The 27,678-nt window shown below is 52.9% G+C and overlaps 1 protein-coding gene across 1 annotated transcript in view; it reads left to right on the top strand.

Annotated features, from left to right (window-relative positions):
* The window catches only part of LOC149914656 (tyrosine-protein phosphatase non-receptor type 18-like), a 28,199-nt gene extending 22,874 nt beyond the window's left edge, over window positions 1–5,325 (top strand). The window contains exon 5 of the mRNA XM_090126662.1: window positions 5,067–5,325. Within this exon, the coding sequence (XP_089982788.1) occupies window positions 5,067–5,134 (68 nt within the window). The 3' untranslated portion in view covers window positions 5,135–5,325. The remainder of the gene's footprint in view (window positions 1–5,066) is intronic.
* The last annotated feature ends 22,353 nt before the right edge of the window (window positions 5,326–27,678 follow it).

Here is a 27,678-nt window from a genome sequence, read left to right as displayed (position 1 = left end):
AGCCGCCCCATAGCCGCCCCATAGCTGCCCCATAGCTGCCCCATAGCTGCCCCATAGCCGCCCCATAGATGCCCCATAGATGCCCCATAACTGCCCCATAGCTGCCCCACTCCTGCCCCATAGCTGCCCCACTTCTGCCCCATAGCTGCCCCATAGCCGCCCCACAACTGCCCCATAGCTGCCCCATAGTGGCCCCATAACTGCCCCATAGCTGCCCCATAGCCTCCCAATAACTGCTCCATAGCTGCCCCATAGCTGCCCCAGATGTGCCCTATAGCTGCCCCATAGCTGCCCCATAGCTGCCCCTTAGCTGCCCCATAGCTGCCCCATAGCCGCCCCATAGCTGCCCCATGGCTGCCCCATAGCTGCCCCATAGCCGCCCCACAACTGCCCCATAGCTGCCCCATAGTGGCCCCATAACTGCCCCATAGCTGCCCCATAGCCTCCCAATAACTGCTCCATAGCTGCCCCATAGCTGCCCCAGATGTGCCCCACAGCTGCCCCACAGCTGCCCCATAGATGCCCCATAACTGCCCCATAGCTGCCCCACTCCTGCCCCATAGCTGCCCCACTTCTGCCCCATAGCTGCCCCATAGCTGCCCCACTTCTGCCCCATAGCTGCCCCATAGCCGCCCCACAGCTGCCCCATAGCTGCCCCACAGCAGCCCCACAACCACCCCATATTTGCCCATAGCTGCCCCACAGCCACCCCATAGCTGACCCATAGCTGCCACACAGCTGCCCCACAGCTGCCCCATAGCTGTCCCATAGCTGCCCCACAGCTGCCCCATAGCTGCCCTTTAGCTGCCCCATAGCTGCCCCACATCTACCCCATAGCTGACCCACATCTACCCCATAGCTGACCCATAGCTGCCCTATAGCTGCCCCATAGCAGCCCCATAGCTGCCCCACAGCTGCCCCATAGCTGCCCCATAGCCGCCCCATAGCTGACCCACATCTACCCCATAGCTGACCCATAGCTGCCCTATAGCTGCCCCACAGCCACCCCATAGCTGCCCCACAGCTGCCCCATAGCTGCCCCATAGCTGCCCCACAGCTGCCCCATAGCTGCCCTTTAGCTGCCCCATAGCTGCCCCATAGCCGCCCCATAGCTGACCCACATCTACCCCATAGCTGACCCATAGCTGCCCTATAGCTGCCCAATAACTGCCCAATAGCCGCCCCATAGCTGCCCTATAGCTGCCCCTTAGCTGCCCCATAGGGATCCTACAGCAACCCCATAGCTGCCCCCTATCTGCCCCATAACCGCCCAATAACCGCCCCATAGCCTCCCCATAGCTGCCCCATAGCTGCCCCATAGCCGCCCCACAGCTGCCCCACAGCTGCCCCATAGCCGCCCCATAGCTGCCCCATAGCTGCCCCACTACTGCCCCATAGCCACCCTTTAGCTGCCCCATAGCCGCCTCATAGCTGCCCCATATCTGCCCCACAGCTGCCCCATAGCTGCCCCATAGCCGCCCCACAACTGCCCCACAGCTGCCCCATAGCTGCCCCACTCCTGCCCCATAGCCGCCTGATATTTGCCCCATAGCCGCCCCATAGCTGCCCCACAGCTGCCCCATAGCCACCCCATAGCTGCCCCATGGCTGCCCCATAAGTGCCCCATAGTTGTGCCATAACTGTCCCATAGAAGCCCCATAGCAGCCCCATAGCAGCCCCATATCCGCCCCATAGCTGCCCCACAGCTGCCCCATAGATGCCCCATAGATGCCCCATAGATGCCCCATACCTGCCCCATAGCTGCTCTAAAGCTGCCCAATAACTGCCCCATAGCTACCCCACAGCTGCCCCATCTTTGCCCCATAGAAGCCCCACAGCTGCCCCATAGCCGCCCTATAGCTGCCCCATAGCCGCCCCATAGCTGCCCCATAGATGCCCCATAGATGCCCCACATCTGTCCCATAGCCGCCCCATAGCCGCCCCATAGCCGCCCCATGGCTGCCCCATAAGTGCCCCATAGTTGTGCCATAACTGTCCCATAGAAGCCCCATAGCTGCCCCACAGCTGCCCCACAGATGCCCCACAGCTGCCCCACAGCTGCCCCATGGCTGCCCCACGGCTGCCCCTCATCCACCCCATAGCTGCCCCACAGATGCCCCACAGCTGCCCCATAGCTGCCCCATAGCTGCCCGATATTTGCCCCATAGCTGACCCCTATCTGCCCCATAGCTGCCCCACAGTTGCCCTATAGCTGCCCCATAGCTGCCCCACAGCTGCCCCACAACCACCCCATATTTGCCCCATAGCTGCCCCATAGCCGCCCCACAACTACCCCATAGCTGCGCCATAGCTGCCCCAGTCCTGCCCCATAGCTGCCCCATAGCTACCCTATAGATGCCCCCTATCTGCCCCATAGCTGCCCCATAGCCGCCCCATCTTTGCCTCTTAGTGGCCCCATAGCTGCCCCATAGCTGACCCACAGCTGCCCCATAGCCACCCCATAGCCGCCCCATAGCTGCCCTATAGCTGCCCCATAGCCGCCCCATAGCTGCCGCATAGCTGCCCCATAGCCGACCCACATCTACCCCATAGCTGACCCATAGCTGCCCTATAGCTGCCCCATAGCCACCCCATAGCTGCCCCAGATCTGCCCCATAGCCACCCCCTATCTGCCCCATAGCCGCCCCATCTTTGCTTCTTAGTGGCCCCATAGCTGCCCCATAGATGACCCACAACCACCTCATAGCTGCCCCATAGCTGCCTCGCTCCTGCCCCACAGCTACCCCATAGCCGCCCCATAGCTGCCACATAACTGCCCCATAGCCGCCCCATAGCTGCCACATAACTGCCCCATAGCCGCCCCATAGCTGCCACATAACTGCCCCATAGCTGCCCCACAGCTGCCCCATAGCTGCCCCATAGCCGCCACATAACTGCCCCATAGCTGCCCCACAGCTGCCCCATAACTGCCCCATAGCTGCCCTACAACCGCCCCATAGCTGCCCCATAGTGCACCAAAGCTGCCCCATAATTGCCCCATAAGTGCCCCATAGTTGCCCCACAGCTGCCCCACAGCTGCCCCACAGCTGCCCCATAGCCACCCCATAGCCACCCCATAGCTGCCCCACTCCTGCCCCATAGCTGCCCCATAGCCACCCGCTAGGGATCCTACCCCACAAAACCCCATAAAACCCCATGGAACCCCATTGGATCCCACAGAACCCCATAGAAACCTATAGAACCCCACAGAACCCCATAAAAACCCACAGAACCCCACAAAACCCCATAGAAGCCCCTTACCCCAAAAAACCCTATAGTGACCCCATAACCCCCTTTGTGCCCTATAGAACCCCATAAAACCCCATAGAACCCCATAGAACCCCACAAAACCCCATAGAAACCCATAGGATCCCACAGAACCCCATAGAACCCCATAAAACCGCATAGAACCCCATAAAACCCGACAGAACCCCATAGAAACCCATAAAACCCCATAGAACCCCGTAAAACGCCCTACAACCCCACAACCCCATAAAACCCCATAAAACCCCACAACCCCATAAAACCCCATAAAACCCCACAAACCCCATAAAAACCCCACAAAACCCCACAACCCCATAAAACCCCATAAAACCCCATAAAAACCCCACAAAACCCCACAAACCCCATAAAACCCCATAAGAACCGCACAAACCCCACAACCCCATCACCCCATAACCCCACAAACCCCATAAGACCCCATAAAACCCCACAAACCCCACAAACCCCACAAACCCCACAACCCCATAAAACCCCATAAGAACCACATAGAACCCCATAGAGACCCCATAAAACCCCTTCGAACCCCATAAAACCCCATAGAACCCCATAGATCCCCATAGAGACCCCATAGAAACCCACAAACCCCACAAACCCCACAACCCCATAAAAACCCCACAAACCCCACAAACCCCATAAAACCCCACAAACCCCGCAACCCCACAAACCCCACAACCCCATAAAACCCCATAAAACCCCACAACCCCATAAAAGCCCACAAACCCCATAAAACCCCACAAACCCCACAAACCCCACAACACCATAAAACCCCATAAAAACCCCATAAAACCCCACAACCCCATAAAACCCCATAAAACCCCATAAAACCCCACAAACCCCACAAACCCCATAAAACCCCACAACCCCACAAACCCCACAACCCCATAAAAACCCCACAAACCCCACAAACCCCACAAAACCCCATAAAAACCCCATAAAACCCCACAAACCCCACAAACCCCACAAAACCCCACAAACCCCACAACCCCATAAAACCCCACAAACCCCACAAACCCCATAAGACCCCATAAAAACCCCATAAAAACCCCACAACCCCACAACCCCATAAAAACCCCACAAACCCCACAAACCCCACAACCCCATAAAACCCCACAAACCCCATAAAACCCCATAAAACCCCACAACCCCATAAAACCCCACAAACCCCACAAACCCCACAAACCCCACCAACCCCACAACCCCATAAAACCCCACAAACCCCATAAAACCCCACAAACCCCACAAACCCCACAAACCCCATAAAACCCCACAAAACCCCATAAAAACCCCACAAACCCCACAAACCCCATAAAACCCCACAAACCCCATAAAACCCCACAAACCCCACAAACCCCACAAACCCCACAAAACCCCATAAAACCCCATAAAACCCCATAAAACCCCACAAACCCCACAAACCCCACAACCCCACAAACCCCACAACCCCACAAACCCCACAAACCCCACAACCCCATAAAACCCCACAAACCCCACAACCCCATAAAACCCCATAAAAACCCCACAAACCCCACAAACCCCACAAACCCCACAACCCCATAAAAACCCCACAAACCCCACAAACCCCATAAAACCCCACAAACCCCACAAACCCCACAAACCCCACAAACCCCACAACCCCATAAAACCCCACAAACCCCACAAACCCCAGCACCCCATAAAAACCCCACAAACCCCACAAACCCCATAAAAACCCCATAAAAACCCCACAACCCCATAAAACCCCATAAAAACCCCACAACCCCAGCACCCCATTCTGTTCCCTGTAGGATTTGGGCTCCGCCCCCCGAAGCCGCGGGGGCCCCGCGCCCCCCCCCCCCAATGGGGTCAGCAGTGACAGCGGGGCGCCGCCGCTTTGGGGTCGGGAAAACCCCAAAAAGAACCCGGAAATCCTACAAGGCTGCGGGACGGCAATGCGCTGCGACCCCAAATCCGGACTTGTGACCCCAAATCCTGCAGTTCTGACCCCAAATCCGACAGAATTGACCCCAAATCCGGACTTCTGACCCCAAATCCGACAGATCTGACCCCAAATCCGACAGAATTGACCCCAAATCCGGACTTCTGACCCCAAATCCGACAGATCTGACCCCAAATCCCGCAATTCTGACCCCAAATCCCGCAGTTCTGACCCCAAATCCTACAATCCTGACCCCAAATCCTACAGAATTGACCCCAAATCCGGACTTCTGACCCCAAATCCGGACTTGTGACCCCAAATCCCGCAGTTCTGACCCCAAATCCGACAGAATTGACCCCAAATCCGGACTTCTGACCCCAAATCCTGCAGTTCTGACCCCAAATCCCACAAACCTCACCTCAAATCCTACAATCCCGACCCCAAATCCTACAATCCTGACCCCAAATCCTACAATCCCGACCCCAAATCATACAATTCTGACCCCAAATCCTGCAGTTCTGACCCCAAATCCCGCACTCCTGACCCCAAATCCTACAGTTCTGACCCCAAATCCCGCACTTCTGACCCCAAATCCCACAATTCTTACCCCAAATCCTACAGTTCTGACCCCAAAACCCACAATCCTGACATTAAATCCTAAATTCCCGACCCCAAATCCCGCACTTCTGACCCCAAATCCCGCAGTTCTGACCCCAAATCCGACAGAATTGACCCCAAATCCGGACTTCTGACCCCAAATCCGACAGATCTGACCCCAAATCCCGCAATTCTGACCCCAAATCCCGCAGTTCTGACCCCAAATCCTACAATCCTGACCCCAAATCCTACAGAATTGACCCCAAATCCCGCACTTCTGACCCCAAATCCTGCAGTTCTGACCCCAAATCCCGCACTTCTGACCCCAAATCCCGCACTTCTGACCCCAAATCCCACAATTCTTACCCCAAATCCTACAGTTCTGACCCCAAAACCCACAATCCTGACATTAAATCCTAAATTCCCGACCCCAAATCCCGCACTTCTGACCCCAAATCCTGAACCCTGACCCTAAATCCTAGAACTCTGACCCCAAATCCTGCACTTCTGACCCCAAATCCCGCACTTCTGACCCCAAATCCCGCACTTCTGACCCCAAATCCTACAATCCTGACCCCAAATCCCGCAGTTCTGACGCAAATCCTACAATCCTGACCAAAAATCCTACAGTTCTGACCCCAAATCCTGCACTTCTGACCCCAAATCCCGCAGTTCTGACGCAAATCCCACAATCCTGACCCCAAATCCTGCAGTTCTGACCCGAAATCCTACAAATCAGACCCCAAATCCCACAATCCTGACCCAAAATCCTACAATCCCGACCCCAAATCCTAAAAATCAGACCCCAAATCCTACAGTTCTGCCCCAAATCCAACAATCCTGACTCCTAAAAACCTAAACATCCCTAGACCCTAAAACCCCACAAACACCATAAGACCCCATAAGACCCCATAAAACCCCATCACCCCATAAAACCCCACAAAACCCCATAAAAACCCCATAGAACCCCATAAAACCCCACAACCCCATAAAACCCCACAAACCCCACAACCCCATAAAACCCCACAAACCCCACAAACCCCACAACCCCATAAAAACCCCATAAAAACCCCACAACCCCATAAAACCCCATAAAACCCCACAAACCCCATACAAACCCCACAACCCCATAAAACCCCATAAAACCCCACAAACCCCACAAGCCCACAAACCCCATAAAACCCCACAAACCCCACAAACCCCATAAAAACCCCATAAAAACCCCACAACCCCATAAAAACCCCATAAGACCCCATAAAAACCCCATAAAAACCCCACAACCCCACAAACCCCACAACCCCACAACCCCATAAAAACCCCATAAAAACCCCATAAAAACCCCACAACCCCACAAACCCCACAACCCCATAAAACCCCACAACCCCATAAAAACCCCATAAAAACCCCACAACCCCATAAAAACCCCATAAAAACCCCACAACCCCAGCACCCCATTCTGTTCCCTGTAGGATTTGGGCTCCGCCCCCCGAAGCCGCGGGGGCCCCGCGCCCCCCCCCCCAATGGGGTCAGCAGTGACAGCGGGGCGCCGCCGCTTTGGGGTCGGGAAAACCCCAAAAAGAACCCGGAAATCCTACAAGGCTGCGGGACGGCAATGCGCTGCGACCCCAAATCCGGACTTGTGACCCCAAATCCTGCAGTTCTGACCCCAAATCCGGACTTCTGACCCCAAATCCGGACTTCTGACCCCAAATCCTGCAGTTCTGACCCCAAATCCGACAGAATTGACCCCAAATCCGACAGATCTGACCCCAAATCCGACAGAACTGACCCCAAATCCGGACTTGTGACCCCAAATCCGACAGATCTGACCCCAAATCCGACAGAATTGACCCCAAATCCGGACTTCTGACCCCAAATCCTGCAGTTCTGACCCCAAATCCGACAGAATTGACCCCAAATCCGGACTTCTGACCCCAAATCCGGACTTCTGACCCCAAATCCGACAGAATTGACCCCAAATCCGAACTTCTGACCCCAAATCCCGCACTTCTGACCCCAAATCCGACAGATCTGACCCCAAATCCGACAGAATTGACCCCAAATCCGGACTTCTGACCCCAAATCCTGCAGTTCTGACCCCAAATCCGACAGAATTGACCCCAAATCCCGCACTTCTGACCCCAAATCCTGCACTTCTGACCCCAAATCCTGCACTTCTGACCCCAAATCCTAGAATCCTGACCCCAAATCCTACAGGTCTGACCCCAAATCCCGCACTTCCGACCCCAAATCCCGCACTTCTGACCCCAAATCCCACAATTCTTACCCCAAATCCTACAGTTCTGACCCCAAAACCCACAATCCTGACATTAAATCCTAAATTCCCGACCCCAAATCCCACACTTCTGACCCCAAATCCCGCAGTTCTGACCCCAAATCCCGCACTTCTGACCCCAAATCCTACAATCCTGACCCCAAATCCCGCAGTTCTGACGCAAATCCTACAATCCTGACCAAAAATCCTACAGTTCTGACCCCAAATCCTGCACTTCTGACCCCAAATCCCGCAGTTCTGACGCAAATCCTACAATCCTGACCAAAAATCCTACAGTTCTGACCCTAAATCCTGCATTCCTGACCCAAAATCCTACAATCCCGACCCCAAATCCTAAAAATCAGACCCCAAATCCCACAATCCTGACCCCAAATCCTACAGTTCTGCCCCAAATCCAACAATCCTGACTCCTAAACACCTAAACGTCCCTAGACCCTAAAACCCCACAAAAACCATAAGACCCCATAAGACCCCATAAAACCCCATCACCCCATAAAACCCCACAAAACCCCATAAAAACCCCATAGAACCCCATAAAACCCCACAACCCCATAAAACCCCACAAACCCCACAAACCCCACAAACCCCACAAAACCCCACAAACCCCACAAACCCCACAACCCCATAAAACCCCACAAACCCCACAAACCTCACAAACCCCACAAACCCCACAACCCCACAAACCCCATAAGACCCCATAAAACCCCATAAAACCCAACAAACCCCATAAAACCCCAAAAAACCCCACAAACCCCACAACCCCAGCACCGCACCAAACCCCATAAAACCCCACAAACCCCACAAACCCCACAAACCCCACAAACCCCACAAACCCCACAACCCCACAAACCCCACAAACCCCACAAACCCCATAAAAACCCCATAAAACCCCACAAACCCCACAAACCCCATAAAACCCCTTCGAACCCCATAAAACCCCATAGAACCCCATAGATCCCCATAGAGACCCCATAGAAACCCCACAAACCCCACAAAACCCCATAAAACCCCACAAACCCCACAACCCCATAAAACCCCACAAACCCCACAAACCCCACAAACCCCATAAAACCCCACAACCCCATAAAACCCCACAAACCCCACAAACCCCATAAAACCCCACAAACCCCACAAACCCCATAAAACCCCACAACCCCATAAAACCCCATAAAACCCCACAACCCCATAAAACCCCACAAACCCCACAACCCCATAAAACCCCACAAACCCCACAAACCCCATAAAACCCCACAACCCCACAAAACCCCATAAAACCCCACAAACCCCACAACCCCATAAAACCCCACAAACCCCACAAACCCCACAAACCCCACAACCCCATAAAACCCCACAAACCCCACAAACCCCACAAACCCCACAACCCCATAAAAACCCCATAAAAACCCCACAACCCCATAAAAACCCCATAAAAACCCCACAACCCCAGCACCCCATTCTGTTCCCTGTAGGATTTGGGCTCCGCCCCCCGAAGCCGCGGGGGCCCCGCGCCCCCCCCCCCCAATGGGGTCAGCAGTGACAGCGGGGCGCCGCCGCTTTGGGGTCGGGAAAACCCCAAAAAGAACCCGGAAATCCTACAAGGCTGCGGGACGGCAATGCGCTGCGACCCCAAATCCGGACTTGTGACCCCAAATCCTGCAGTTCTGACCCCAAATCCGACAGAATTGACCCCAAATCCGGACTTCTGACCCCAAATCCGACAGATCTGACCCCAAATCCGACAGAATTGACCCCAAATCCGGACTTCTGACCCCAAATCCCGCAGTTCTGACCCCAAATCCTACAATCCTGACCCCAAATCCCGCACTTCTGACCCCAAATCCTACAATCCTGCCCAAAAATCCCGCACTTCTGACCCCAAATCCCGCACTTCTGACCCCAAATCCTACAGAATTGACCCCAAATCCCACAATCCTGACCCCAAATCCCGCAGTTCTGACCCCAAATCCTGCACTTCTGACCCAAATCCTACAGAATTGACCCCAAATCCTACAATCGTGATCACAAATCCCGCACTTCTGACCCCAAATCCCGAACCCTGACCCCAAATCCCGCACTTCTGACCCCAAATCCTAAATTTCTGACCCCAAATCCCTCAGTTCTGACCCCAAATCCTACAGTTGTGACCCCAAATCCCACATTCTAACCCCAAATCCCGCAGTTCTGACCCCAAATCCCACAATTCTGACCCCAAATCCCACACTTCTGACCGCAAATCCTAAAGTTCTGACCCCACATCCTACAGATCTGACCCCAAATCCCGCAGTTCTGACCCCACATCCTACAGATCTGACCCCAAATCCCGCACTTCTGACCCCAAATCCCGCACTTCTGACCCCAAATCCTACAATCCTGACCCCAAATCCCGCAGTTCTGACGCAAATCCTACAATCCTGACCAAAAATCCTACAGTTCTGACCCCAAATCCTGCACTTCTGACCCCAAATCCCGCAGTTCTGACGCAAATCCTACAATCCTGACCAAAAATCCTACAGTTCTGACGCAAATCCTACAATCCTGACCAAAAATCCTACAGTTCTGACCCTAAATCCTGCATTCCTGACCCAAAATCCTACAATCCCGACCCCAAATCCTAAAAATCAGACCCCAAATCCCACAATCCTGACCCCAAATCCCACAATCCTAACCCCAAATCCTAAATTTCTGACCCCAAATCCTACAATCCTGACCCCAAATCCTACAGTTCTGCCCCAAATCCAACAATCCTGACTCCTAAACACCTAAACGTCCCTAGACCCTAAAACCCCACAAACACCATAAGACCCCATAAGACCCCATAAAACCCCATCACCCCATAAAACCCCACAAAACCCCATAAAAACCCCATAGAACCCCATAAAACCCCACAACCCCATAAAACCCCACAAACCCCACAAACCCCACAAACCCCACAACCCCACAAACCCCACAACCCCATAAAACCCCACAAACCCCACAAACCCCACAAACCCCACAAACCCCACAAACCCCACAACCCCATAAAACCCCACAAACCCCACAAACCCCACAAACCCCACAACCCCATGAAACCCCACAAACCCCACAAACCCCACAAACCCCACAAACCCCATAAAACTCCACAAACCCCACAAACCCCACAAACCCCACAACCCCATAAAACCCCACAAACCCCACAAAACCCCACAAAACCCCACAAACCCCACAAACCCCACAAACCCCACAAACCCCACAAACCCCATAAAACCCCATAAAACCCCACAAACCCCACAAACCCCACAAACCCCACAAAACCCCATAGAACCCCATAAAACCCCACAACCCCATAAAACCCCACAAACCCCACAACCCCATAAAACCCCACAAACCCCACAAACCCCACAAAACCCCATAAAACCCCATAAAACCCCACAAACCCCACAAACCCCACAAACCCCACAAACCCCACAAACCCCACAAACCCCATAAGACCCCATAAAAACCCCATAAAAACCCCATAAAAACCCCATAGAACCCCATAAAACCCCAGAACCCCATAAAACCCCACAAACCCCACAAACCCCACAAACCCCACAACCCCATAAAACCCCACAAACCCCACAAACCCCAGCACCCCATAAAACCCCACAAACCCCATAAAAACCCCATAAAAACCCCATAAAACCCCACAAACCCCACAACCCCATAAAACCCCACAAACCCCACAAACCCCACAAAACCCCATAAAACCCCATAAAACCCCACAAACCCCACAAACCCCACAAACCCCATAAAAACCCCATAAAAACCCCATAAAAACCCCACAACCCCACAAACCCCACAACCCCACAACCCCATAAAAACCCCACAAACCCCACAACCCCATAAAAACCCCATAAAAACCCCATAAAAACCCCACAACCCCAGCACCCCATTCTGTTCCCTGTAGGATTTGGGCTCCGCCCCCCGAAGCCGCGGGGGCCCCGCGCCCCCCCCCCCCAATGGGGTCAGCAGTGACAGCGGGGCGCCGCCGCTTTGGGGTCGGGAAAACCCCAAAAAGAACCCGGAAATCCTACAAGGCTGCGGGACGGCAATGCGCTGCGACCCCAAATCCGGACTTGTGACCCCAAATCCTGCAGTTCTGACCCCAAATCCGACAGAATTGACCCCAAATCCGGACTTCTGACCCCAAATCCGACAGATCTGACCCCAAATCCGACAGAATTGACCCCAAATCCGGACTTCTGACCCCAAATCCCGCAGTTCTGACCCCAAATCCTACAATCCTGACCCCAAATCCCGCAATTCTGACCCCAAATCCCGCAGTTCTGACCCCAAATCCCGCACTTCTGACCCCAAATCCCACAGTTGTGACCCCAAATCCCGAACCCTGACCCCAAATCCTACAGATCTGACCCCAAATCCCACAATCCTGACCCCAAATCCTACAGTTCTGACCCCAAATCCTGCAGTTCTGACCCCAAATCCTACAGTTGTGACCCCAAATCTAGCACTGCTGACCCCAAATCCGACAGAATTGACCCCAAATCCCACAGTTCGGAACCCAAATCCCACAGTTCTGACCCCAAATCCTGCAGTTCTGACCCCAAATCCGACAGAATTGACCCCAAATCCGGACTTCTGACCCCAAATCCTACAAACCTCACCTCAAATCCTACAGTTGTGACCCGAAATCCTACAGTTGTGACCCCAAATCCCACAATCCTGACTCCTAAACACCTAAACATCCCTAGACCCTAAAACCCCACAAACACCATAAGACCCCATAAGACCCCATAAAACCCCATAAAACCCCACAAAACCCCATAAAACCCCATAAAACCCCATAAAACCCCACAGAACCCCACAAACCCCACAAAACCCCACAAAACCCCACAAACCCCACAAACCCCACAACCCCCATAAAACCCCACAAAACCCCACAAACCCCAAAAACCCCATAAAAACCCCACAAACCCCACAAACCCCACAACCCCATAAAAACCCCACAAACCCCACAACCCCACAAAAACCCACAAAACCCCATAAAACCCCATAAAACCCCACAAACCCCACAACCCCATAAAACCCCACAACCCCATAAAACCCCATAAAACCCCATAAAACCCCACAACCCCATAAAACCCCACAACCCCATAAAACCCCATAAAACCCCACAAACCCCACAAACCCCACAACCCCATAAAACCCCACAAACCCCACAACCCCATAAAAACCCCACAAACCCCATAAAAACCCCATAAAACCCCACAAACCCCACAAATCCCACAAACCCCACAAACCCCACAAACCCCACAACCCCATAAAAACCCCATAGAACCCCATAAAACCCCACAACCCCATAAAACCCCACAAACCCCACAAACCCCACAACCCCATAAAACCCCACAAACCCCACAAACCCCACAACCCCACAAACCCCATAAAAACCCCATAAAAACCCCACAACCCCACAAACCCCACAAACCCCACAACCCCACAACCCCATAAAAACCCCACAAACCCCATAAGACCCCATAAAAACCCCATAAAAACCCCACAACCCCAGCACCCCATTCTGTTCCCTGTAGGATTTGGGCTCCGCCCCCCGAAGCCGCGGGGGCCCCGCGCCCCCCCCCCCCAATGGGGTCAGCAGTGACAGCGGGGCGCCGCCGCTTTGGGGTCGGGAAAACCCCAAAAAGAACCCGGAAATCCTACAAGGCTGCGGGACGGCAATGCGCTGCGACCCCAAATCCGGACTTGTGACCCCAAATCCTGCAGTTCTGACCCCAAATCCGACAGAACTGACCCCAAATCCGGACTTCTGACCCCAAATCCTGCAGTTCTGACCCCAAATCCGACAGAATTGACCCCAAATCCGGACTTCTGACCCCAAATCCGACAGATCTGACCCCAAATCCGGACTTCAGACCCCAAATCCGACAGATCTGACCCCAAATCCCGCAATTCTGACCCCAAATCCCGCAGTTCTGACCCCAAATCCTACAATCCTGCCCCAAAATCCTACAGTTCTGACCTCAAATCCCGCAGTTCTGACCCCAAATCCTACAGAATTGACCCCAAATCCCGCACTTCTGACCCAAAATCCTACAGAATTGACCCCAAATCCGGACTTCTGACCCCAAATCCCGAACCCTGACCCCAAATCCCGCACTTCTGACCCCAAATCCTACAGAATTGACCCCAAATCCGGACTTCTGACCCCAAATCCGACAGAATTGACCCCAAATCCGGACTTCTGACCCCAAATCCTACAATCCTGACCCCAAATCCTGCAGTTCTGACCCCAAATCCGACAGAATTGACCCCAAATCCGGACTTCTGACCCCAAATCCTACAGAATTGACCCCAAATCCCGCACTTCTGACCCCAAATCCCGCAGTTCAGACCCCAAATCCGACAGATCTGACCCCAAATCCGGACTTCTGACCCCAAATCCGGACTTCTGACCCCAAATCCTGCAGTTCTGACCCCAAATCCGACAGAATTGACCCCAAATCCCGCAGTTCTGACCCCAAATCCCGCACTTCATACCCAAAATCCTACAATCCTGACCCCAAATTCTGCAACTCTGACCCCAAATCCCACAATCCTGTCCAAAAATCCTACAGTTCTGACCCCAAATCCTACAATCCTGACCCCAAATCCCGCAGTTCTGACCCCAAATCCCGCACTTCTGACCCCAAATCCTACAGTTCTGACCCCAAATCCCACAATCCTGACATTAAATCCTAAATTCCCGACCCCAAATCCCACACTTCTGACCCCAAATCCCGCAATTCTGACCCCAAATCCCGCAGTTCTGACCCCAAATCCTACAATCCTGACCCCAAATCCTACAGAATTGACCCCAAATCCCGCACTTCTGACCCCAAATCCGACAGAATTGACCCCAAATCCGGACTTCTGACCCCAAATCCGGACTTCTGACCCCAAATCCGGACTTCTGACCCCAAATCCGACAGAATTGACCCCAAATCCGGACTTCTGACCCCAAATCCTGCAGTTCTGACCCCAAATCCGGACTTCTGACCCCAAATCCGACAGAATTGACCCCAAATCCTACAGAATTGACCCCAAATCCGGACTTCTGACCCCAAATCCCGAACCCTGACCCCAAATCCGACAGAATTGACCCCAAATCCTGCACTTCTGACCCCAAATCCCGCACTTCTGACCCCAAATCCTGCACTTCTGACCCCAAATCCTACAGAATTGACCCCAAATCCTACAATCCTGACCCCAAATCCTGCAGTTCTGACCCCAAATACTACAGAATTGACCCCAAATCCCGCACTTCTGACCCCAAATCCCGCACTTCTGACCCCAAATCCTACAGAATTGACCCCAAATCCTGCAGTTCTGACCCCAAATCCGGACTTCTGACCCCAAATCCCGCACTTCTGACCCCAAATCCTACAGAATTGACCCCAAATCCCGCACTTCTGACCCCAAATCCCGCACTTCTGACCCCAAATCCAACAGATCTGACCCCAAATCCGGACTTCTGACCCCAAATCCTACAGATCTGACCCCAAATCCCGCAGTTCTGACCCCAAACCCCAAAATTCTGAACCCAAATCCAACAGAATTAACCCCAAATCCTGCACTTCTGACCCCAAATCCACACTTCTGACCCCAAATCCCGCACTTCTGACCCCAAATCCCGCACTTCTGACCCCAAATCCTACAGATCTGACCCCAAATCCCGCGCTTCTGACCCCAAATCCCGCACTTCTGACCCCAAATCCTACAATCCTGCCCAAAAATCCCGCACTTCTGACCCCAAATCCGGACTTCTGACCCCAAATCCTACAGATCTGACCCCAAATCCGGACTTCTGACCCCAAATCCTACAGATCTGACCCCAAATCCGGACTTCTGACCCCAAATCCGACAGAATTGACCCCAAATCCCGCACTTCTGACCCCAAATCCTACAATCCTGACCCCAAATCCCACAGTTCTGACCCCAAATCCCGCACTTCTGACCCCAAATCCTACAATCCCGACCCCAAATCCTACAATTCTGACCCCAAATCCCGCACTTCTGACCCCAAATCCTACAGTTCTGACCCCAAATCCCAAAATTCCGACCCCAAATCCCGACTTCTGACCCCAAATCCTACAGAATTGACCCCAAATCCCACAGTTCTGACCCCAAATCCCGCACTTCTGAACCCAAATCCCGCACTTCTGACCCCAAATCCCACAGAATTGACCCCAAATCCCACAGTTCTGACCCCAAATCCCACAATCCTGACATTAAATCCTAAATTCCCAACCCCAAATCCCGCACTTCTGACCCCAAATCCCACAGTTCTGACCCCAAATCCTGCATTTCTGACCCCAAATCCCGCACTTCTGACCCCAAATCGCACAACTCTGACCCCAAATCCCGCAATTCTGACCCCAAATCCTACAGATCTGACCCCAAATCCCGCACTTCTGACCCCAAATCCCGCAATTCTGACCCCAAATCCCGCAGTTCTGACCCCAAATCCTACAATCCTGCCCCAAAATCCTACAGTTCTGACCTCAAATCCCGCACTTCTGACCCAAAATCCTACAGAATTGACCCCAAATCCGGACTTCTGACCCCAAATCCCGAACCCTGACCCCAAATCCCGCACTTCTGACCCCAAATCCTACAGAATTGACCCCAAATCCGGACTTCTGACCCCAAATCCCGCAGTTCTGACGCAAATCCTACAATCCTGACCAAAAATCCTACAGATCTGACCCCAAATCCTGCAGTTCTGACCCCAAATCCGACAGAATTGACCCCAAATCCAACAGAATTGACCCCAAATCCGGCACTTCTGACCCCAAATCCCGAACCCTGACCCCAAATCTGACAGAATTGACCCAAATCCCACAGTTCTGACCCCAAATCCTACAATCCTGACATTAAATCCTAAATTCCCGACCCCAAATCCCACACTTCTGACCCCAAATCCCGCACTTCTGACCCCAAATCCTACAGAATTGATCCCAAATCCTACAGAATTGACCCCAAATCCCGCACTTCTGACCCCAAATCGCACAACTCTGACCCCAAATCCCGCAATTCTGACCCCAAATCCTACAGAATTGACCCCAAATCCTACAATCGTGATCCCAAATCCCGCACTTCTGACCCCAAATCCTACAGAATTCACCCCAAATCCCGCACTTCTGACCCCAAATCCCGCACTTCTGACCCCAAATCCTACAATCCTGACCCCAAATCCCACAATCCTGACCCCAAATCCTACAGAATTGACCCCAAATCCCGCACTTCTGACCCCAAATCCCGCAGTTCTGCCCCAAATCCCACAATTCTGACCCCAAATCCCACAATCCTGACTCCTAAACACCTAAACATCCCTAGACCCTAACACCCCACAAACACCATAAGACCCCATAAGACCCCATAAAACCCCATAAAACCCCATAAAAACCCCATAAAACCCCACAAACCCCACAAACCCCACAAACCCCATAAAACCCCACAAACCCCACAACCCCATAAAAACCCCATAAAACCCCACAAAACCCCACAAACCCCACAACCCCATAAAACCCCATAAAACCCCACAAACCCCATAAAACCCCACAAACCCCACAAACCCCACAGACCCCATAAAACCCCACAAACCCCACAAACCCCACAAACCCCACAAACCCCATAAAACCCCATAAAACCCCACAAACCCCATAAAACCCCACAAACCCCACAAACCCCATAAAAACCCCACAAACCCCACAAAACCCCACAAACCCCACAAACCCCATAAAACCCCACAAACCCCACAACCCCAGCACCCCATAAGACCCCATAAAACCCCATAAAACCCCACAAACCCCACAAACCCCACAACCCCATAAAAACCCCACAACCCCATAAAACCCCACAACCCCACAAACCCCACAAACCCCATAAAAACCCCACAACCCCATAAAACCCCATAAAACCCCACAAACCCCACAAACCCCACAAACCCCATAAGACCCCATAAAAACCCCACAACCCCATAAAAACCCCATAAAAACCCCACAACCCCATAAAACCACATAAAAACCCCACAAACCCCACAAAACCCCACAAACCCCATAAAAACCCCATAAAAACCCCACAACCCCATAAAAACCCCATAAAAACCCCACAACCCCATAAAAACCCCATAAAAACCCCACAACCCCAGCACCCCATTCTGTTCCCTGTAGGATTTGGGCTCCGCCCCCCGAAGCCGCGGGGGCCCCGCGCCCCCCCCCCCCAATGGGGTCAGCAGTGACAGCGGGGCGCCGCCGCTTTGGGGTCGGGAAAACCCCAAAAAGAACCCGGAAATCCTACAAGGCTGCGGGACGGCAATGCGCTGCGACCCCAAATCCGGACTTGTGACCCCAAATCCTGCAGTTCTGACCCCAAATCCGGACTTCTGACCCCAAATCCGGACTTCTGACCCCAAATCCTGCAGTTCTGACCCCAAATCCGACAGAATTGACCCCAAATCCGGACTTCTGACCCCAAATCCGACAGATCTGACCCCAAATCCGGACTTCAGACCCCAAATCCGACAGATCTGACCCCAAATCCCGCAATTCTGACCCCAAATCCCGCAGTTCTGACCCCAAATCCTACAATCCTGCCCCAAAATCCTACAGTTCTGACCTCAAATCCCGCAGTTCTGACCCCAAATCCTACAGAATTGACCCCAAATCCCGCACTTCTGACCCAAAATCCTACAGAATTGACCCCAAATCCGGACTTCTGACCCCAAATCCCGAACCCTGACCCCAAATCCCGCACTTCTGACCCCAAATCCTACAGAATTGACCCCAAATCCGGACTTCTGACCCCAAATCCGACAGAATTGACCCCAAATCCGGACTTCTGACCCCAAATCCTACAATCCTGACCCCAAATCCTGCAGTTCTGACCCCAAATCCGACAGAATTGACCCCAAATCCGGACTTCTGACCCCAAATCCTACAGAATTGACCCCAAATCCCGCACTTCTGACCCCAAATCCCGCAGTTCAGACCCCAAATCCGACAGATCTGACCCCAAATCCGGACTTCTGACCCCAAATCCGGACTTCTGACCCCAAATCCTGCAGTTCTGACCCCAAATCCGACAGAATTGACCCCAAATCCCGCAGTTCTGACCCCAAATCCCGCACTTCATACCCAAAATCCTACAATCCTGACCCCAAATTCTGCAACTCTGACCCCAAATCCCACAACCCTGTCCAAAAATCCTACAGTTCTGACCCCAAATCCTACAATCCTGACCCCAAATCCCGCACTTCTGACCCCAAATCCCGCAGTTCTGACCCCAAATCCCGCACTTCTGACCCCAAATCCGACAGAATTGACCCCAAATCCCACAGTTCGGAACCCAAATCCCAAAGTTCTGACCCCAAATCCTGCAGTTCTGACCCCAAATCCGACAGAATTGACCCCAAATCCGGACTTCTGACCCCAAATCCTACAAACCTCACCTCAAATCCTACAGTTGTGACCCGAAATCCTACAGTTGTGACCCCAAATCCCACAATCCTGACTCCTAAACACCTAAACATCCCTAGACCCTAAAACCCCACAAACACCATAAGACCCCATAAGACCCCATAAAACCCCATAAAACCCCACAAAACCCCATAAAACCCCATAAAACCCCATAAAACCCCACAAAACCCCACAAACCCCACAAAACCCCACAAAACCCCACAAACCCCACAAACCCCACAACCCCCATAAAACCCCATAAAACCCCACAAACCCCACAACCCCACAAAACCCCACAAACCCCACAAACCCCATAAAACCCCACAAACCCCACAAACCCCATAAAACCCCACAAACCCCACAAACCCCACAACCCCACAAAAACCCACAAAACCCCATAAAACCCCATAAAACCCCACAAACCCCACAACCCCATAAAACCCCACAACCCCATAAAACCCCATAAAACCCCATAAAACCCCACAACCCCATAAAACCCCATAAAACCCCACAAACCCCACAACCCCATAAAACCCCACAGACCCCACAAACCCCATAAAACCCCATAAAACCCCACAAACCCCACAACCCCCATAAAACCCCACAACCCCATAAAACCCCATAAAACCCCATAAAACCCCACAACCCCATAAAACCCCATAAAACCCCACAAACCCCACAAACCCCACAACCCCATAAAACCCCACAAACCCCACAACCCCATAAAAACCCCACAAACCCCATAAAAACCCCATAAAACCCCACAAACCCCACAAATCCCACAAACCCCACAAACCCCACAAACCCCACAACCCCATAAAAACCCCATAGAACCCCATAAAACCCCACAACCCCATAAAACCCCACAAACCCCACAAACCCCACAACCCCATAAAACCCCACAAACCCCACAAACCCCACAAACCCCACAAAACCCCACAAAACCCCACAAACCCCACAAAACCCCACAAAACCCCACAACCCCATAAAACCTTACAAACCCCACAAAACCCCACAAACCCCACAAACCCCACAAACCCCACAAAACCCCACAAAACCCCACAACCCCATAAAACCCCACAAACCCCACAAACCCCACAAACCCCACAAACCCCACAAACCCCACAACCCCATAAAACCCCATAAAAACCCCATAAAAACCCCACAACCCCAGCACCCAATAAAACCCCACAAACCCCATAAAACCCCATAAAACCCCATAAAACCCCACAAACCCCACAACCCCACAAACCCCATAAGACCCCATAAAACCCCATCACCCCACAAACCCCACAAACCCCACAAACCCCAGCACCCCATAAAACCCCACAACCCCCATAAAACCCCACAAACCCCACAAACCCCATAAAACCCCACAAACCCCATAAAACCCCATAAAACCCCACAAACCCCACAAACCCCACAAACCCCACAAACCCCACAAACCCCATAAAACCCCACAAACCCCACAAACCCCACAAACCCCACAAACCCCACAAACCCCATAAAACCCCACAAACCCCACAAACCCCACAAACCACACAAACCCCACAACCCCATAAAACCCCACAAACCCCACAAACCCCACAAACCCCACAAACCCCATAAGACCCCATAAAAACCCCATAAAAACCCCACAACCCCATAAAACCCCACAAACCCCACAAACCCCACAAACCCCACAACCCCATAAAACCCCACAAACCCCACAAACCCCACAAACCCCACAAACCCCACAAACCCCACAAACCCCACAACCCCATAAAACCCCACAAACCCCACAAACCCCAGCACCCCATAAAAACCCCACAAACCCCACAAACCCCATAAAAACCCCATAAAAACCCCACAACCCCATAAAACCCCATAAAAACCCCACAACCCCAGCACCCCATTCTGTTCCCTGTAGGATTTGGGCTCCGCCCCCCGAAGCCGCGGGGGCCCCGCGCCCCCCCCCCCCAATGGGGTCAGCAGTGACAGCGGGGCGCCGCCGCTTTGGGGTCGGGAAAACCCCAAAAAGAACCCGGAAATCCTACAAGGCTGCGGGACGGCAATGCGCTGCGACCCCAAATCCGGACTTGTGACCCCAAATCCTGCAGTTCTGACCCCAAATCCGACAGAATTGACCCCAAATCCGGACTTCTGACCCCAAATCCGACAGATCTGACCCCAAATCCCGCAATTCTGACCCCAAATCCCGCAGTTCTGACCCCAAATCCCGCACTTCTGACCCCAAATCCCACAGTTGTGACCCCAAATCCCGAACCCTGACCCCAAATCCTACAGATCTGACCCCAAATCCCACAATCCTGACCCCAAATCCTACAGTTCTGACCCCAAATCCTGCAGTTCTGACCCCAAATCCTACAGTTGTGACCCCAAATCCTGCAGTTCTGACCCCAAATCCCGCACTTCTGACCCCAAATCCCACAAACCTCACCTCAAATCCTACAATCCCGACCCCAAATCCTACAATCCTGACCCCAAATCCTACAATCCCGACCCCAAATCATACAATTCTGACCCCAAATCCTACAATCCTGACCCCAAATCCCGCAGTTCTGACCCCAAATCCTACAGAATTGACCCCAAATCCCGCACTTCTGACCCCAAATCCCGCAGTTCTGACCCCAAATCCTACAATCCTGACCCCAAATCCGACAGAATTGACCCCAAATCCCGCACTTCCGACCCCAAATCCCGCACTTCTGACCCCAAATCCTGCAGTTCTGATCCCAAATCCCGCACTTCTCACCCCAAATCCTGCAGTTCTGACCCCAAATCCCACACAGCTGACCCCAAATCCTACAATTCTGACCCCAAATCCCGCAATCCTGACCCCAAATCCCACAATTCTGACCCCAAATCCTACAATCCAGACCCCAAATCCTGCAGTTCTGACCCCAAATCCTACAGTTGTGACCCCAAATCCTGCAGTTCTGACCCCAAATCCCGCAGTTCTGACGCAAATCCTACAATCCTGACCAAAAATCCTACAGTTCTGACCCTAAATCCTGCATTCCTGACCCAAAATCCTACAATCCCGACCCCAAATCCCACAATTCTGACCCCAAATCCCACAATCCTGACCCCAAATCCTAAATTTCTGACCCCAAATCCTACAATCCAGACCCCAAAATCCCGCACTTCTGACCCCAAATCCTAAATTTCTGACCCCAAATCCCACAATTCTGACCCCAAATCCCACAATCCTGACTCCTAAACACCTAAACATCCCTAGACCCTAACACCCCACAAACACCATAAGACCCCATAAGACCCCATAAAACCCCATAAAACCCCACAAACCCCACAAACCCCACAACCCCATAAAACCCCACAAACCCCATAAAAACCCCATAAAAACCCCATAAAAACCCCACAACCCCAGCACCCCATTCTGTTCCCTGTAGGATTTGGGCTCCGCCCCCCGAAGCCGCGGGGGCCCCGCGCCCCCCCCCCCCAATGGGGTCAGCAGTGACAGCGGGGCGCCGCCGCTTTGGGGTCGGGAAAACCCCAAAAAGAACCCGGAAATCCTACAAGGCTGCGGGACGGCAATGCGCTGCGACCCCAAATCCGGACTTGTGACCCCAAATCCGACAGATCTGACCCCAAATCCGACAGAATTGACCCCAAATCCGGACTTCTGACCCCAAATCCCGAACCCTGACCCCAAATCCCGCACTTCTGACCCCAAATCCTACAGAATTGACCCCAAATCCGGACTTCTGACCCCAAATCCCGCAGTTCTGACGCAAATCCTACAATCCTGACCAAAAATCCTACAGATCTGACCCCAAATCCTGCAGTTCTGACCCCAAATCCGACAGAATTGACCCCAAATCCGACAGAATTGACCCCAAATCCGGCACTTCTGACCCCAAATCCCGAACCCTGACCCCAAATCTGACAGAATTGACCCAAATCCCACAGTTCTGACCCCAAATCCTACAATCCTGACATTAAATCCTAAATTCCCGACCCCAAATCCCACACTTCTGACCCCAAATCCTACAGAATTGATCCCAAATCCTACAGAATTGACCCCAAATCCCGCACTTCTGACCCCAAATCGCACAACTCTGACCCCAAATCCCGCAATTCTGACCCCAAATCCTACAGAATTGACCCCAAATCCTACAATCGTGATCCCAAATCCCGCACTTCTGACCCCAAATCCTACAGAATTCACCCCAAATCCCGCACTTCTGACCCCAAATCCCGCACTTCTGACCCCAAATCCTACAGAATTGACCCCAAATCCCACAATCCTGACCCCAAATCCTACAGAATTGACCCCAAATCCCGCACTTCTGACCCCAAATCCCGCACTTCTGACCCCAAATCCTACAGATCTGACCCCAAATCCCGCACTTCTGACCCCAAATCCTACAGAATTGACCACAAATCCCGCACTTCTGACCCCAAATCCTACAGTTCTGACCCCAAATCCCGCACTTCTGACCCCAAATCCCGCACTTCTGACCCCAAATCCTACAATCCTGACTCCAAATCCCACAACTCTGACCCCAAATCCCGCAGTTCTGACCCCAAATCCCACAATCCTGACCCCAAATCCTACAATCCTGACCCCAAATCCCACAAATCTGACCCCAAATCCTGTAGTTCTGACCCCAAATCCCGCAGTTCAAACCCCAAATCCCAAAACCTTGTCCCCAAATCCTACAATTCTGACCCCAAATCCCACAATACTGACCCCAAATCCTACAGGTCTGACCCCAAATCCCGCAGTTCTGACCCCAAATCCCACAATCATGGCCCCAAATCCTGAGTAAAGGCCAAGTAAAGGCTGAGTAAAGGCTGAATAAAGGCTGAGTAAAGTCTGAGTAAAGGCCGAGTAAAGGCCGAGTAAAGGCTGAGTAAAGGCCGAGTAAAGGCCGAGTAAAGGCTGAGTAAAGGTTGAGTAAAGGCTGAGTAAAGGCCGAGTAGAGGCCGAATAAAGGCTGAGTAAAGGCCGAGTAAAGGCCGAGTAAAGGCTGAGTAAAGGCTGACTAAGGGCTGAGTAAAGGCCGAGTTAAGCCCGAGTAAATGCCGAGTAAAGGCCGAGTAAAGGCCGAGTAAAGGCCGAGTAAAGGCCGAATAAGGCCGAGTAAAGGCGGAGTAAAGGCGGAGTAAAGGCGGAGTAAAGGCCGAGTAAAGGCGGAGTAAAGGCTGAGTAAAGGCCGAGTAAAGGCCGAGTAAAGGCTGAGTAAAGGCCGAGTAAAGGCCGAGTAAAGGCTGAGTAAAGGTTGAGTAAAGGCCGAGTAAAGGCCGAGTAGAGGCCGAATAAAGGCTGAGTAAAGGCCGAGTAAAGGCCGAGTAAAGGCTGAGTAAAGGCTGACTAAGGGCTGAGTAAAGGCCGAGTTAAGCCCGAGTAAATGCCGAGTAAAGGCCGAGTAAAGGCCGAGTAAAGGCCGAGTAAAGGCCGAATAAGGCCGAGTAAAGGCGGAGTAAAGGCGGAGTAAAGGCGGAGTAAAGGCCGAGTAAAGGCGGAGTAAAGGCTGAGTAAAGGCCGAGTAAAGGCCGAGTAAAGGCTGAGTAAAGGCCGAGTAAAGGCTGAGTAAAGGCCGAGTAAAGGCGGAGTAAAGGCGGAGTAAAGGCGGAGTAAAGGCTGGGTAAAGGCTGAGTAAAGGCCGAGTAAAGGCCGAGTAAAGGCCAAGTAAAGGCCGAGTAAACGCTGAGTAAAGGCCGAGTAAAAACTGAGTAAAGTCTGAGTAAAGGCCGAGAAAAGGCCGAGTAAAGGCCGAGTAAAGGCCGAGTAAAGGCTGAGTAAAGGCTGAGTAAAGGCCGAGTAAAGGCCGAGTAAAAACTGAGTAAAGTCTGAGTAAAGTCTGAGTAAAGGCCGAGTAAAGGCCGAGTAAAGGCTGAGTAAAGGCCGAGTAAAGGCTGAGTAAAGTCTGAGTAAAGGCCGAGTAAAGTCTGAGTAAAGGCTGAGTAAAGGCTGAGTAAAGGCCGAGTAAAGGCTGAGTAAAGGCCGAGTAAAGGCCGAGTAAAGGCTGAGTAAAGTCTGAGTAAAGGCCGAGTAAAGGCCGAGTAAAGGCCGAGTAAAGGCTGAGTAAAGGCTGAGTAAAGGCTGACTAAGGGCTGAGTAAAGGCCGAGTTAAGCCCGAGTAAATGCCGAGTAAAGGCCGAGTAAAGGCTGAGTAAAGGCTGAGTAAAGGCCGAGTAAAGGCCGAGTAAAGGCTGAGTAAAGGCGGAGTAAAGGCGGAGTAAAGGCGGAGTAAAGGCCGAGTAAACGCTGAGTAAAGGCCGAGTAAAGGCTGAGTAAAGGCCGAGTAAAGGCTGAGTAAAGGCTGAGTAAAGGCCGAGTAAAAACTGAGTAAAGTCTGAGTAAAGGCTGAGTAAAGGCCGAGAAAAGGCCGAGTAAAGGCCGAGTAAAGGCTGAGTAAAGGCCGAGTAAAGGCCGAGTAAAGGCCGAGTAAAGGCCGAGTAAACGCTGAGTAAAGGCCGAGTAAAAACTGAGTAAAGTCTGAGTAAAGGCTGAGTAAAGGCCGAGAAAAGGCCGAGTAAAGGCCGAGTAAAGGCCGAGTAAAGGCTGAGTAAAGGCTGAGTAAAGGCCGAGTAAAGGCTGAGTAAAGGCTGAGTAAAGGCCGAGTAAAGGCTGAGTAAAGGCTGATTAAGCCCAGATTAAGATCTGAGTAAAGGTGGAGTAAGGGCTGCGTAATGGCTGCGTAAGAGTTGACCCTGGAGTAAAGGTGGAGTAAACGTGGAGTAGGACTACAGGGACACAAAGTGGGGGAGGTGAAACGGGGGGGGGGGGCAAAAGTGGGACCCCCCCCCCCCACAAAAAAAGTGACCCAGAGACACCCCCCCCCCCCCCAAATTTAAGTGGATGGGGTGGGGGGGCTGAGTAACCTATGAGTAACCCTGGAGTAACATTGGAGTAAGGGTGGAGTAGGGCTATAGGGACACAAAGCCGGGCTGGTGAAAAGAGGGGGGGGGGGGGAGTGGGACCCCCCCCACACAAAAAGACCCAGAGACCCCCCCCCAAATTTAAGGGGATGGGGGTGGGGGGGTCCTGAGTAACCTATGAGTAACCCTGGAGTAAAGGCAGAGTAGGGCTATAGGAATACAAAGCGGGGGGGGGAGGGGGGGGGGGGGCAAAAGTTGGACCCCCCCATAAAAAAATGAACCCCCCCCCCCCCAACAAAAGAACCCAGAATCCCCTCCCCCAATTAATTAACCCCCCCCCCTCGCTTAATTAACGCCCCCCCCCCACCATTAATGCCACCATTAATGCCCCCCCCTCCACCCGGAAAACGTCCCCCCCCCTAATTAATTAACCCCCCCCCCTCGCTTAATTAACGCCCCCCCCACCATTAATGCCCCCCCCACCCGGAAAACGTCCCCCCCCCCTAATTAATTAATCCCCCCCCCTCGCTTAATTAACGCCCCCCCCCCACCATTAATGCCACCATTAATGCCCCCCCCTCCACCCGGAAAACGTCCCCCCCCCTAATTAATTAACCCCCCCCCTCGCTTAATTAACGCCCCCCCCACCATTAATGCCCCCCCCACCCGGAAAACGTCCCCCCCCCCTAATTAATTAACCCCCCCCCGCTTAATTAACGGCCCCCCCACACCATAAAAACGCTTATAAAGTATTAATGCCCCCCCTCCCAATTAATTAAGCCCCCCCTTGCTTAATTAACGCCCCCCCCCCCCCACCTATAAAGTATTAATTGCCCCCCCCGGATAAACGCCCCCCCCCCGATTAATTAACCCCCCCCCCTCGCTTAATTAACGCCCCCCCAACCATTAATGCCCCCCCCCCCCCCCCGGATAAACGTCCCCCCCCCCAATTAATTAACCCCCCCTCTCACTTAATTACCGCCCCCCCCCCCATAAAAACGCTCATAAAGTATTAATGCCCCCCCCCCCCAATTAATTAAGCCCCCCCTTGCTTAATTAACGCCCCCCCCCCCCGCCTATAAAGTATTAATTCCCCCCCCCCCGGATAAACGCCCCCCCCCCGATTAATTAACCCCCCCCTCGCTTAATTAACGCCCCCCCCCACCATTAACGCCCCCCCCCCCACCCGGAAAACGTCCCCCCCCCCCCCTAATTAATTAACCCCCCCTCGCTTAATTAACGCCCCC

The sequence above is a fragment of the Phasianus colchicus genome, chromosome 29 (assembly GCF_987193195.1).
Source record: "Phasianus colchicus chromosome 29, bPhaCol1.hap1.1, whole genome shotgun sequence".
Lineage (NCBI taxonomy): Eukaryota > Metazoa > Chordata > Aves > Galliformes > Phasianidae > Phasianus > Phasianus colchicus.
This window is presented reverse-complemented; position numbering and strand designations above follow the sequence as displayed.